At 47.3% G+C, this 14,587-nt stretch overlaps 1 protein-coding gene across 1 annotated transcript in view; it reads right to left on the bottom strand.

Moving 5' to 3' along the window:
* LOC311321220 (A disintegrin and metalloproteinase with thrombospondin motifs 20) overlaps positions 1-14,587 on the bottom strand; it is a gene marked incomplete at its 5' end in the record, with an annotated part of 93,732 nt that overhangs the window by 6,291 nt on the left and 72,854 nt on the right. Inside the window, 6 exon segments of the mRNA XM_084453162.1 lie at positions 4,017-4,111; positions 4,275-4,369; positions 7,146-7,275; positions 7,448-7,642; positions 10,632-10,808; positions 12,907-13,080. Coding sequence (XP_084309288.1) covers positions 4,017-4,111; positions 4,275-4,369; positions 7,146-7,275; positions 7,448-7,642; positions 10,632-10,808; positions 12,907-13,080 — 866 coding nt within the window.

Genomic DNA, 14,587 nt, shown 5'->3' on the forward strand with positions numbered 1-14,587 from the left:
TCTCTATCTGTTCCTCCCCTCCATCTCCCTCCCTCCTCCTCTCCTCCATCTCTCTCCCTCCATCTCTATCTGTTCCTCTCCTCCATCTCCCTCCCTCCTCCTCTCCTCCATCTCTCTCCCTCCACCTCTATCTGTTCCTCCCCTCCATCTCCCTCCCTCCTCCTCTCCTCCATCTCTCTCCCTCCATCTCCCTCTCTCCACTTCCCCTCCATCTCCCTAAAATGCTCTCCCTCCCTCCATCTCCCTCCATCCACCTCTCCTCCAAAAATTACCCATAAACTCACCGGCTACTTCCTCCAACTCTGTCCTCTTATATGACTGTGCTGTGCTCCACAAGGCTCACCTTCACTTCATTGTTATCACCCCCTCCATACCCACTATAACACCCTGTTATCACCCCCTCCATACCCACTATAACACCCTGTTATCACCCCCTCCATACCCACTATAACACCCTGTTATCACCCCCTCCATACCCACTATAACACCCTGTTATCACCCCCTCCATACCCACTATAACACCCTGTTATCACCCCTCCATACCCACTATAACACCCTGTTATCACCCCTCCATACCCACTATAACACCCTGTTATCACCCCCTCCATACCCACTATAACACCCTGTTATCACCCCCTCCATACCCACTATAACACCCTGTTATCACCCCCTCCATACCCACTATAACACCCTGTTATCACCCCTCCATACCCACTATAACACCCTGTTATCACCCCTCCATACCCACTATAACACCCTGTTATCACCCCCTCCATACCCACTATAACACCCTGTTATCACCCCCTCCATACCCACTATAACACCCTGTTATCACCCCTCCATACCCACTATAACACCCTGTTATCACCCCCTCCATACCCACTATAACACCCTGTTATCACCCCCTCCATACCCACTATACCACCCTGTTATCACCCCTCCATACCCACTATAACACCCTGTTATCACCCCTCCATACCCACTATACCACCCTGTTATCACCCCCTCCATACCCACTATTACACCCTGTTATCACCCCCTCCATACCCACTATACCACCCTGTTATCACCCCTCCATACCCACTATAACACCCTGTTATCACCCCCTCCATACCCACTATACCACCCTGTTATCACCCCCTCCATACCCACTATAACACCCTGTTATCACCCCCTCCATACCCACTATAACACCCTGTTATTACCCCTCCATACCCACTATACCACCCTGTTATCACCCCCTCCATACCCACTATAACACCCTGTTATCACCCCCTCCATACCCACTATAACACCCTGTTATTACCCCTCCATACCCACTATACCACCCTGTTATCACCCCCTCCATACCCACTATACCACCCTGTTATCACCCCCTCCATACCCACTATAACACCCTGTTATTACCCCTCCATACCCACTATACCACCCTGTTATCACCCCCTCCATACCCACTATAACACCCTGTTATCACCCCCTCCATACCCACTATAACACCCTGTTATTACCCCTCCATACCCACTATACCACCCTGTTATCACCCCCTCCATACCCACTATAACACCCTGTTATCACCCCTCCATACCCACTATAACACCCTGTTATCACCCCTCCATACCCACTATAACACCCTGTTATCACCCCTCCATACCCACTATAACACCCTGTTATCACCCCTCCATACCCACTATAACACCCTGTTATCACCCCTCCATACCCACTATAACACCCTGTTATCACCCCTCCATACCCACTATAACACCCTGTTATCACCCCTCCATACCCACTATAACACCCTGTTATCACCCCCTCCATACCCACTATAACACCCTGTTATCACCCCTCCATACCCACTATAACACCCTGTTATCACCCCTCCATACCCACTATACCACCCTGTTATCACCCCCTCCATACCCACTATAACACCCTGTTATCACCCCCTCCATACCCACTATAACACCCTGTTATCACCCCTCCATACCCACTATAACACCCTGTTATCACCCCTCCATACCCACTATAACACCCTGTTATCACCCCCTCCATACCCACTATAACGCCCTGTTATCACCCCCTCCATACCCACTATAACACCCTGTTATCACCCCCTCCATACCCACTATAACACCCTGTTATCACCCCCTCCATACCCACTATAACACCCTGTTATTACCCCCTCCATACCCACTATAACACCCTGTTATCACCCCTCCATACCCACTATAACACCCTGTTATCACCCCCTCCATACCCACTATAACACCCTGTTATCACCCCCTCCATACCCACTATACCACCCTGTTATTACCCCCTCCATACCCACTATAACACCCTGTTATCACCCCCTCCATACCCACTATAACACCCTGTTATCACCCCCTCCATACCCACTATAACACCCTGTTATCACCCCCTCCATACCCACTATTACACCCTGTTATCACCCCCTCCATACCCACTATAACACCCTGTTATCACCCCTCCATACCCACTATAACACCCTGTTATCACCCCTCCATACCCACTATAACACCCTGTTATCACCCATACCCACTATAACACCCTGTTATCACCCCCTCCATACCCACTATAACACCCTCTCTACCTCTCCTCCATCTCCCTCTCTCTACCTCTCCTCCATCTCCCTCTCTCTACCTCTCCTCCATCACCCTCTCTCTACCTCTCCTCCATCTCCCTCTCTCTACCTCTCCTCCATCTCCCTCTCTCTACCCCTCCTCCATCTCCCTCTCTCTACCTCTCCTCCATCTCCCTCCCTCCACCTCTCCTCCATCTCCCTCTCTCTACCCCTCCTCCATCACCCTCTCTCTACCTCTCCTCCATCTCCCTCTCTCTACCCCTCCTCCATCTCCCTCTCTCTACCTCTCCTCCATCACCCTCTCTCTTCCCCTCCTCCATCTCCCTCTCTCTACCTCTCCTCCATCTCCCTCTCTCTACCCCTCCTCCATCTCCCTCTCTCTACCTCTCCTCCATCTCCCTCTCTCTACCTCTCCTCCATCTCCCTCTCTCTACCCCTCCTCCATCTCCCTCTCTCTACCCCTCCTCCATCTCCCTCTCTCTACCCCTCCTCCATCTCCCTCTCTCTACCCCTCCTCCATCTCCCTCTCTCTACCCCTCCTCCATCTCCCTCTCTCTACCTCTCCTCCATCTCCCTCCCTCCACCTCTCCTCCATCTCCCTCTCTCTACCCCTCCTCCATCTCCCTCTCTCTACCTCTCCTCCATCTCCCTCCCTCTACCCCTCCTCCATCTCCCTCTCTCTACCCCTCCTCCATCTCCCTCCCTCCACCTGTGTGCACCTTTTGAATGGACACTGCAGTACTTAGCATAAAGTGTCAGCTTTGTCATGCCACGAATCATACAATTTTTAGCAAAATAACTCGTTGTTATCACACATGATGGGGACATGCCCAAGAGTACATGTGTGCAATGCTAACAGAATCCAAACTGCTCTTTGAGAAAATCAGATTTAAAGCACTATATTAGTGGCCTCTTCGCGTTAAAGTGAGTTTCAGCTCCCTAGATCATTGTTGTGCAAAATAATAAGCAGTTGAGCTTTGTGGCCCAAATTAATTTTCTTAAAATGCCAGTTTCTCCACCATCTTGGATTGGATTTCTTAGCTGTGAACACCCTACATGTACCAGACATGTACATTCATTCGTTTTCAATGAGGAATTACATAAGTGTTCCAAGTTTCATAAATTTTCGTTCAACGGGGTGGAAATGCCAGCCTTGTATGTTAAATTGCTTATAGCACCACCTAGAGTCGAATTGTGGTGCCTCTTTGTGGACTGGTTACTCATGGTCTGTAGTTTGGATCTGTAATTTTCAGACTTATTGAAGCATTTCCAAGAAAAATAATAAGAATACCACCAATTACAATAGGGTTCCTATGCTACTGCATAAGACCCCTAAATAATACCGATGATCAGATCTGTGGGATCTTCCTGCGGTACATGTTCACACAGACAGAGTCTTATCCTAGAGGACACTCACCTGTACCCGTAGACTTCGGAGTAATTGTCTGACTGACCACTGCGGAGGGTCACATACTCCTTGGGGAAATCAGTTTGCATCTCGGCACAGTAAATCTGGGAATATTGAGCACATTGAGTCAACAGATGAGGTCTAGTCAGGAAACAGGTTGAATGATGAGGTCAGTGTGTGTGTGTGTGTGTGTGTGCGTGTGTGTGTGCGTGCGTGCGTGCGTGCGTGCGTGCGTGCGTGCGTGTGTATGGTTAAGAGCACACACACCTGTAGGATCCTGGACTTGACTTTGAGATAGTATTCCCCATCCATCCTGACTCCCAGTCTCCTCTGAAGCTCTCTGCAGGACGCAAACAGCTCACCTGGGGGCAGAAACAAGAGGAGCAGGCTCTTCATTAGTGAGTGGTCGCCGACAAACTATGATTCATGTATTAAATCAGTTAATGTACAGTAGTTGTATGACTGATAATACCATGCAGATACAGTACCATGCTGTGCTAAGCCACAGTTCATGGAAGAATAAATTGTTCCATAGGCCAGTTAATAAAAGTGTTGACAGAAAAACATAATAACTGGGAACAACTGGTGGAAGAAAATGATTGTTCCCTGGCCAACGCACGAGTTAGTGTTCAAGACTGGGAAGAAAGGAGGCTGAAAATAAGGATTATCTTTATTTATTTACCCAAATCCCAACGTTGTTCAGGAGGCCAGATCGCTCTGATTAGCTGATTAGCATTAAGACTTGACCGCTGAACTTGCTGTCACTTGAGCATATCATTATAATTTCACCACTGCCTGACTTGACACGGGTCAAATCCCAGCACAAAGGTCCAGTGCAATTCTCGTCCCGTGTGTAAACATCTGAATTGTGGGGAGTAAACCTGCAGACCTTGGCACAGAGCCAGCTCCGTTTGCGGGGTCAGAAATGAGGTCTGCCTCAGGCTTGAGCCCCCCCCGGCCTGTCTGACGTCCTCATTCCTACAGGCACTGACACGCTGTTTATTGTTCCAACAACAGAACGATTCGCTTCGAATCAAAGGTTAACGATCTCAAAATAGAGCAACACAGTAAGTGGATTCTCTCTACACACAATCAGATATGAAGCTGGCAGCTTCAGATAATTTAATACTATTACTAGGGATGCACCGATTGCAAAATCTCTACGGTCTGGGCAGACCTAATGTGCCAGGGCAGACTGTTCCAGGGTCTAGGGGCCTCGGGGCTGGGCAGACCTAATGTGCCAGGGCAGACTGTTCCAGAGCCTAGGGGCCTAGGGTCTGGGCAGACCTAATGTGCCAGGGCAGACTGTTCCAGGGCCTAGGAGCCGAGGGGCTGGGCAGACCTAATGTGCCAGGGCAGACTGTTCCAGGGCCTAGGAGCCGAGGGGCTGGGCAGACCTAATGAGCCAGGGCAGACTGTTCCAGGGCCTAGGAGCCGAGGGGCTGGGCAGACCTGATGTGCCAGGGCAGACTGTTCCAGAGCCTAGGGGCCGCCACCCCAAAGGCTCGGTCACCTCTAGTCTTCAGCCGAGTCTTTGGGACAGCCAGCAGCAGCTGATTAGAGGATCTCAGTTCTCTAACTGGGGCATGAAAGTGCAGGAGATCGGCAAGATACGGAGGTGCCAGTCCATTTAGAGCTTTAAAAACAAACAACAAAATCTTGAAATCAGTTCTAAAACACACTGGGAGCCAGTGGAGCGAGGCCAAGATTGGGGTGATGTGGTCGTGCTTTCACTTGCCAGTAAGGAGACGAGCTGCTGCATTCTGCACAAGCTGCAGGCGACGCATCAGTGACTGGTCAACGCCGACATACAAAGAATTACAATAATCAAGAGTGTTAATAAAAGCATGTCTAACTCTTTGGGGGAGAGATAGCTCTTTACCTTGGCAAGAAGCCTTAGTTGGAAGAAGCTGTTTTTTGTGACAGAGCTAACCTGTTTGTCAAATTTAAAAGCACGGTCAAAGGTCACCCTGAGATTTTTGACTAAGGAACGAATGTTTGGCATGAAGGGGCCCAACAAACCAGTGGTACAATCTGAGGGGTCATGACCAAACATAATGATCTCAGTCTTGTTTTCGTTCAGATTTAAAAAGTTCATGTCCATCCAGGATTTGACATCTCGTAAACAGTCCAGCAGTGGTTGTATGGAGTCCTTGCCTTTTGATTTCAGGGGCAGATAAATGTGATCATCAAAGAGATGTTATGTTTCCTAAAAATTGACCCCAGTGGCAGCATGTAAATAAAAAAAAAGGTAGGGCCCAAAATGGATCCTTGAGGGACCCCGGAGGTGAGAGGAGCTGTGGATGAGGAGAACTCTCCTGAGTGGACAGAGAAGCTCCGATCTGTCAGGTGGGACTGGAACCATAAAAGGGCGGTACCTGAGATGCCTACACAGTGTTCTAGACGTGATAATAAAACCCTGTGGTCCACAGAATCGAAAGCAGCAGTTAGATCAAGCAGCACCAGAAAAGCAGTTACCTGAATCAACAGTTAACATGAGATCATTGAACACTTTCAAAAGGGCTGTTTCAGTACTGTGGCGTTGTCTAAAACCAGACTGGGACATTTCATACAGTAAAAACCATGGGCAACAAGAAATGATCGCAGCTGAATAAAAAACACTTTCTCCAAGACCTTAGACAGAAAAGGAAACTGTGAGATAACATGAGGGTCTAAGTTATTCTTTTTGATAAGGGGCTGCATGCACTAGGGCGTGTTTACGCAGCTGGACTCATACCCTGAGCTAAGGCAGGTATTTATCAGATAGTGAGGAGAGGGATACTGGCTCAAACTGGTCTAGGACAGCAGGCAAAAGAGAAGCAGAGGGGTCAGGCCCGGGGGCACATGCGCGGGGGCAGCTGGCCTTGGAGCAGAAAGAGTGTTTGTTGTCTTCCTGATATTGTGACACGCAAAACGCGTCACTTCCGTTTCCACCACAAGATTTCCTGCCAGTGTACTAGCCAGTACACCGAAATTCTAAAATAATACATTCACAGGGTCTCATGCAGTCTCATGTCACAAAAAGTATTTGTGCGGTCTTGCTAAGGCCAATTCATAAACTAATAGCAAGTAAAAGTGAATATTGAACCATAAAAAAGTGATCTCATTGAGCTTTAACAGTGGAAGCAGAGGACTCACACTCTCTCTCTCGGCAGGCAGCGTGTGTCTCAGGCCTCTCGGCTGGATGGCAGTGTTCGGACGGATGGCCTTCGGAGGTGAGACACTCCACCCTGCGATCCCTCATCCCTGCACCACAGGTCTGGGAGCACTAATACACACACACACACACACACACACACATATACGGACATGGGTTATTTCAACACTTAGGTATGAAAATATGAATTGAATGTGCATAAAAGCTAGTTTCACCAAACTCTTCTATTTCTCTTTCTTTCTCAATTTCTCTCTCTCTATTTCACTCTCTGTAACACACATACCTTGCTCCATTGTCCAACTTTCCAGTAGGCATCATGTGGGCAGTCCTTAAGGAGGCACTGCCTGGTGCCGGGGGGGTGGGGCTCTGGGCAGTGTGCCGAGGACTGGGCATCGTATGGGTGAGGAGGCTGGGAGGACGGCACCATGGAGCAGGAGACCATACGCTGCTGATAACCTACACCACAGCTGGCAGAGCACTGCACACACACACACACACACACACACACACGCACGCACACACACACACACGCACACACACACGCACACACATGCACGCACGCACACACAAGCACACGCACGCACACACACACACACGCACACACACACGCGTGCACACACACACGCACGCACACACAAGCACACACATGCACGCACGCACACACACACACACACAATATTTGAATTGGAATAACACTTACATTTATGGAACACTATTGGGTAATGTTATAGCCGAGCACTATAGGCACAATGGTCAAATTTTGGTATTTCGTTCTTGCAAAGTATCCAGAAGTCCATAACGGTGTGTCCATTATAGAAGTGAAATAATTGGACCAAGGTGTGCCTTTGCCAAAACATCATGTGTGCCACAGTATACCACAGGGGTAGCGTTTATCATTACAGCTCAGTAATAACAGTGTAATACCAGGGTAGTACCAGGGTAATACCATGGCCATTACAGTACCATTAGTTACTTGTAGCAGTTACCTGTGTAGTTACTAGGGTAATACAGAACCATGTTGATATTTACATGATTACTAGGAAATTACCAGCAAATACTAGTAGTAGTTACCTGTGTAGTTACCCCCAATCGCCATGATTTGTTACATGGAAACACAGATGGTAGTTCCTATGTAATTATGTGGAATCAGAGCTGGAAAATGCAACATTGTCAGTTTCTATTTAATTCCATGGTTAATTCTGTGGTAATATCCTTCCTAAAATCCCTACTAAGCTTATGGTTAGCTACCTGGAAAACGATATGGTAGTTTCTATGTAATAACATGGAATCAGAGCTGGAAAATGCAACATTACAGTTTCTATTTAATTCCATGGTTATATCCTTCCTATTCTGAGTACCCAGAAGTTCTCACTATGGCAAGAACTTCTGGGAACAAGCTATGATATTCAGAGGCCAAATCAGCCTCTCCACATGGCCCACTCACTATCTGCACGGGCCAATCAGCATCCGGTTGAAAATCTGACCGAAATGATTCTCATTGGTGTCCTCATTGGTGTCCATGAATATCATGAGGATTGGGGGGGTAACTACTACTAGTAACGTCTGGTATTTACTGGTAATTTCCTAGTAATAATGTAGATATTAACATAAGATTACCCTGGTAACTACACAGGTAACTACCAGTAGTAACTATCACCATGGTATTACCGTGGTATTACTCTGGTAAACCTATGGTATTACCCAGTTATTACTAAGCTGTAATGTAAAGTGGTAACAAAACGGGCTAGGTGTGAGAATGGATGAATGAGCATAACATTGGAGAGGAAAAGAAGCACACTTTCTGCTCCACAAGAGGAGACCGATGTCCTCCTGTGTGAAGTACAAATTACAGATAATGATATGAAATGTCAAAAGTTGCTTGGGAGGAAACAGCCGAGCATGTCAGTACTTAGCTAATGTAATTCATTCGTAGGCCTACAGACAGATGTGGTGGTACATGTTTTCATGTTGTCAATAAAGTACTATCTGACTTTAAAGCATTTTATTTCGTGTTACTGGCGAATGATGTATCGGCTTGTAGGCTACAAAATTCAAATGATGGCAAATGGTATAAGCCAACATTTAACCAATCGGACAGGTTGGCAAATGAGACCTGACACAAACATTCATCTGAGGACTGTATAGTACTGCTCTCCTCAATCTATCCAAATAACCCAACCGCATATGGCGGTAATGCATCTTTTAGGATGCCAACCGCCGGAAAACCCCACAGAAGAAGAAGAAGAAGAAGAAGAAGAAGAACTGAACCGCATTTTCAGGCAACCAAATGCTCTCTCTATCACACTCCTGGCTGTTGACGGCAACCGATTAAATGAATGCTGTCTAGGGGAAGAGGGGTAAAGTATGATATAATAAGCCATGTATTAAATGGGTAACCATTGACTCCTATAAGTACACCCATGTTGCGCACTCCCACGCGTAACGGTGCCATAAATGTCGATCACAAGTGTTCCCTCCATGAATGTTCAGGTGGTTGCTGAGGGAGAGGTTAGGCTACATCAGGGGTGTCAAACTCAAACTGGCTTGGGGGCCACTGCTGGTATTATCATATCATAGGAGGGCCACTTCAACATTTAAGTACAACAAGAATGCGCAATATTTCTGGTGTTTTTTATTTCCATTACTAACATCCACATTGCCAGTACTATAGAACTGGGTTTTTATTTGTATATCAATTGATAAGTAGTTTGAATAGGTATGAAACAACTAGAAAACATAATTACATTTTTAAAAAGAATTTGTCGGGCCGGATTAAATTACTGTACTGTATATTTGTCATCATGTTGGGGCCTGAGGGAGGTGGGAGGAGGGAGAAATGGCCCCTGGGCCTTGAGTTTGACACCCCTGGGCTACATCGTTCATGCCTGAGAATTATCCTGGCTCAGCGCCTGATTCATCATATACCATCCATCGCCCCCTCTTCCCAGAGACTGCATGATTGAATCAGCCTCTTGAAATTCAAAACTATTAACGTTTTTTTAACACCTCATTAAGTACCGTTTGCATGAGCTTGAGCTGAATTTTGATGATACAGGTAACTCTTTTGCATACCACTATCAGTTTACATTTTTGGAAATCATGACAACAGTGGTCTCAGGGCCTAATGCAAACGTTCCCGGGAATGTTTTGGTTTAATTGCTTAATTTTCCCGCCGTCCCTGTGAAAAAATAGTTCCTAAGGCCCCCCTTGCTCCTCCTCCCTTGCTCCACCTCCATGAACGGATGCGCTTTGCCTCCTGGCTTTACCATGAACCGCTCCCCCTGCTTTAAAGCAAACTTTGCGCGATCCTAGCTAACACGCCTTCAAGTGACACACATTCCAAAAATGCCAGTGGTTTTGCATGACCATGTCCAGGCCCTAATCTCTTAGTCAAAATCGATACCGTTCCATGAAAAGAGATCAATCGCTTCCATCTATAACATGATGAGACTCAAGGGAGGTCCTACCTGTGACCATTCCCCCGTTATCCACCTGTAGTGGCAGGTGGCGGCGCTGCAGGGCTGGTGTAGAGCTGGCTGAGAGGCGGGGTCACACGAGCTGTCCTGGACAGGGGTCATCCCCGTCCCCACCCCCACACACACCGCCGTCCTGCTCCTCACGCCCTCACCACAGGTGGCGTTGCACTGCAGAATCCAGACAGAGGATGGAAAACATGCACGGGTCAATTTGCTATGAAGTCACTCTGATCCAAAGCCTCACAGACAGTTTAATTAGTGTAGAGCAGAGAAATGCCTGGTGGTGGCCAGAGGGGGCAGTGTTGCACTGCTAGCAGCTATGCCCCAGAAGAGCGTTGCCTGGTTATGGAGGTCGCTTATTTAATTTAGATGGCTGCAACTCAGAAGAGTTGTCTGTCTAAAACATTATTCAGTAGGAGTATACTAAGCCCTAAATAGGAATTATGAAATATCACACTGGCACTCAAGGCCAAGCCTAAACATTTGCTCTAGTTGACATTTACTAACATAAACCATGTGACAGACTGATACACAGTACATTGGTTTGACTCAAGTGCAGTGACATTTTACATACAGAACCAACAGTGAAGTCAGGTATGGTAACTTTGGTTTAACAAACTCATACCAAATACTCCATATTGGTCCTGTTTGTTAAAAATAAAAATAAATAACTTGGAGCCTTGGGAATGCTGGGAAGGTATCTGGGCCGAGCTGTGATCCATCAGTAGAAGGCATACTGTAGCAACAAGGCCCTGGTGAGAGTACGCAGGCCTTCCTGCCCCGAGAGGAGGCCCCGCCCAGCTCTACTACTGTCCTTGATATGAAAGGAATAAAGTCTCCAGGAAAAACGTCACGCAGTACAACACCACTCGGGAGACCAAAGGGATGACATTAATCAGTGCTGTTGATTTGGGGATGTGATATGTCAGGGAGTGACGGTTATCACCAAGGCCCTTATGTCTAATCCAGGAGCCCCCCCCCCTCCTCTGGGTAGAACGAGGAGTGTGAGAGTGTTGCCAGTAACATCCCTGGTGTGGTAGTTTCACGGTTTCCTCTCACACAAACACCATGACCCCCATTCATTAAACACGCACACTGGTCTAGCAGAGTCTGCAGCCTGCAGGGATGGCTGTATGATGCAAGCTACGGTCCAAGAAATGATACTAAATGGAATCAGAGATTTCTGTTTGAATTCTAAGGAAGTGATGCGAGTTTGTCCATAAGAAATTAACTACAGGAACTGCCAATGTTTAAGATTGACCCACTTTATCATTCCGCCTCACGCATAGCGCTCCACCACCTGCATAGCCTGCAGAGTTCTGTGTGTTTGTGTTTGTGTGTGTGTGTGTGTGTGTGTGTGTGTGTGTGTGTGTGTGTGTGTGTGTGTATGTGTGTGTGTGTGTGTGTGTGTATTGGGAGGTAGGGAATGAGATTAATGTTTGCTGTTGGCTTGGGTTAAAACCTTGAACAGAATAAAAAACCCAGACAGCTTCATACTGCAGAGGAGTGAGGAAATATAGTTTGAAGTCAGGATAGAGACTATAAGTAAGAATGTAAATGAGCAGAGAGCCCTGAGAGTGTGTGATGGAGAGAGAGAGAGTGAGAGAGAGAGAGAGAGAGAGAGAGAGAGAGAGAGAGAGTGAGAGTGTGTGATGGAGAGAGAGAGAGAGAGAGAGAGAGTGAGAGTGTGAGAGAGAGAGAGAGAGAGAGAGAGAGAGTGAGAGTGTGTGAGAGAGAGAGAGGAGAGAGAGAGAGAGAGTGTGTGAGAGAGAGAGAGAATGTGTATATGTGTGTGTGTGTGTGTATGTGTGTGTGTGTGTGTGTGTGTGTGTGTGTGTGTGTGTGTGTGTGTGTGTGTGTGTGTATGTGTGTGTGTGTGTGTGTGTGTGTGTATGTGTGTGTGTGTGTGTGTGTGTGTGTGTGTGTGTGTGTGTGAGAGAGAGAGAGAGAGAGAGAGAGAGAGAGAGAGAGAGAGAGACAGAGACAGAGACAGAGACAAAGACAGAGATAGATGTAAAGAGAAAGAGAGATAAATATTGAGTGAGAGCTAGAAAGAGAGAGGCAGCTACAGTAGAAACACAGAGCTAGAGAGAGAGATAGAAAGAGAAAGAGAGCGCTAGAGGGAGAGCTAGGAAGAGAGAGAGAGAGAGAGAGAGAGAGAGACATTGCAACGAGATAGAGAGACAGAGAGAAATAGAGACACAAACAGAGAGAGATAGAAAGAGAGAGAGAGAGGTACAGTAGTAGTAAATAAGATAATACTCACATCTTGCCAGTCGTTGGCTAGCCAGGTATACTGGGCACAGTGGGCGCGCTGGCATGGCTGTGCAGTGGCAGGGCGTGAGTGGGCATCACACAGCTCCTCTCTGACACGCCCCCTGCCCTTCAGACGGCAGAATGCATCTCTGCTCTGGACACCTACTCCACAGGTGACAGAGCACTATGAACGCACACAAACACAAAACACACCGCCAAACAAGTCAGTTTGATTTCAAGAAAATCTTTTTTGCACCCCCCCCCCCCCACAAATAAAAAGATAATTAAAAATAAATCTCAAGGAGGTAACTGAACAGTACACAGTCCATCTGTGTTCAGGTGATTTGCTTATTCTCGTCAGCTCTCCAATTCTCAAATACACACAAGCAAGTAGCCTACTCCCATTATCTACCCTGAACTACTGTAGGCATCAATGTTTTGAAACCTTTGTTCTTGTTTAGTCTGCCTCACTGCAGTTGCTTCCTCTACACAATATCCTTTAACGTTACAAAAAGAGAGTTTTCTTCCAGATCTACGATCGTGGCGTGTGTTAGCCACCCTGCCAGTTCACACTCAGGTCCATCACATGACAGATCTCTTTGAAGTTCTTGGGGAATCGCACCTCCTTGCTGACGAAGCTCTCAAATTTTCATTGGATTTAACACAGCCACAGCTTCATCACATAGATAAAGCGCTGTAAGCTAGTATACAGTATACTGTAGTAAACTGTATCTAGTTTCCAGTGATTTACAGATTCGTTTTCATCTATCATTTCCTATTAGAACCGTAAGCCATCATCACGAAATACGTGGTTGAATGAATCTTTTACCTCATGAGTTTGGACGGACAAAGCCATGATGTGAAATCTGAACGAGCAGATGCAGAGAAATTAATTTGAACGTGCTGTTTGGAACTGAGCAACTGCAGTCTTAAGAAACCCGATTCTAATCTCTCTTCTTGAGACGTATGGGGTTCTTTGTCGGCGCTCTCCCACCTATCAGTAACCAGCAGCCTGCTGCTATGCAACCATCTACGGACGATTGGACGGGAGCGGGGATAGGCTTCTCCCAGCGCTCGCTAACGGACAGACGGGAGGACATATGCAGCTGTCATGGATCTATCAGTCGGCTCACCATAACACCACCCCCGAGCGCAGGGAGCCCCACACCAAGGGCTCCATGGGCAGGCCTCACCCCGCACTCACCACCCCCCACTACCTTACCAACCACCCCCTCCCCACACACACACACACACACACACACTATGAGACAGACGAGGGGGGATTAGTGGCTGCTGAGAAACCCAAACAGTGGGTGCTGAGGTTTCCAAAGTTGTCACAGGCATGAATGTTAAGATATAAAACATGTCTTTATGCTCTAGTTGTGGATTTCATGGTTTCTGGTGGTATGTGGAGGGAGATGATTGCTTCCAGACCCCTGAGAGGGAGAGTGAGAGGGGGGAATGAGGCCCTCAGAGGCTGGGGACTGGCAGTGGTCTCATAAGACACAGAGATGGGCTCCCCCTAAGCCCAATGGGTAATGTCTCATTTGGGGGAATGTGAGTGTGCATTAATGACCTGAGCAGCCTTTTACAAAATATCTTCTGAGTACATTACCTATTTTTTTTGCCTGAGGGGGACTGACAGTGTGAAAGAAACACTGACAGAGTAGGTATGTTCAAACACCATGTCA

Source organism: Borostomias antarcticus, assembly GCF_949987555.1.
Source record: "Borostomias antarcticus genome assembly, chromosome: 18".
NCBI lineage: Eukaryota > Metazoa > Chordata > Actinopteri > Stomiiformes > Stomiidae > Borostomias > Borostomias antarcticus.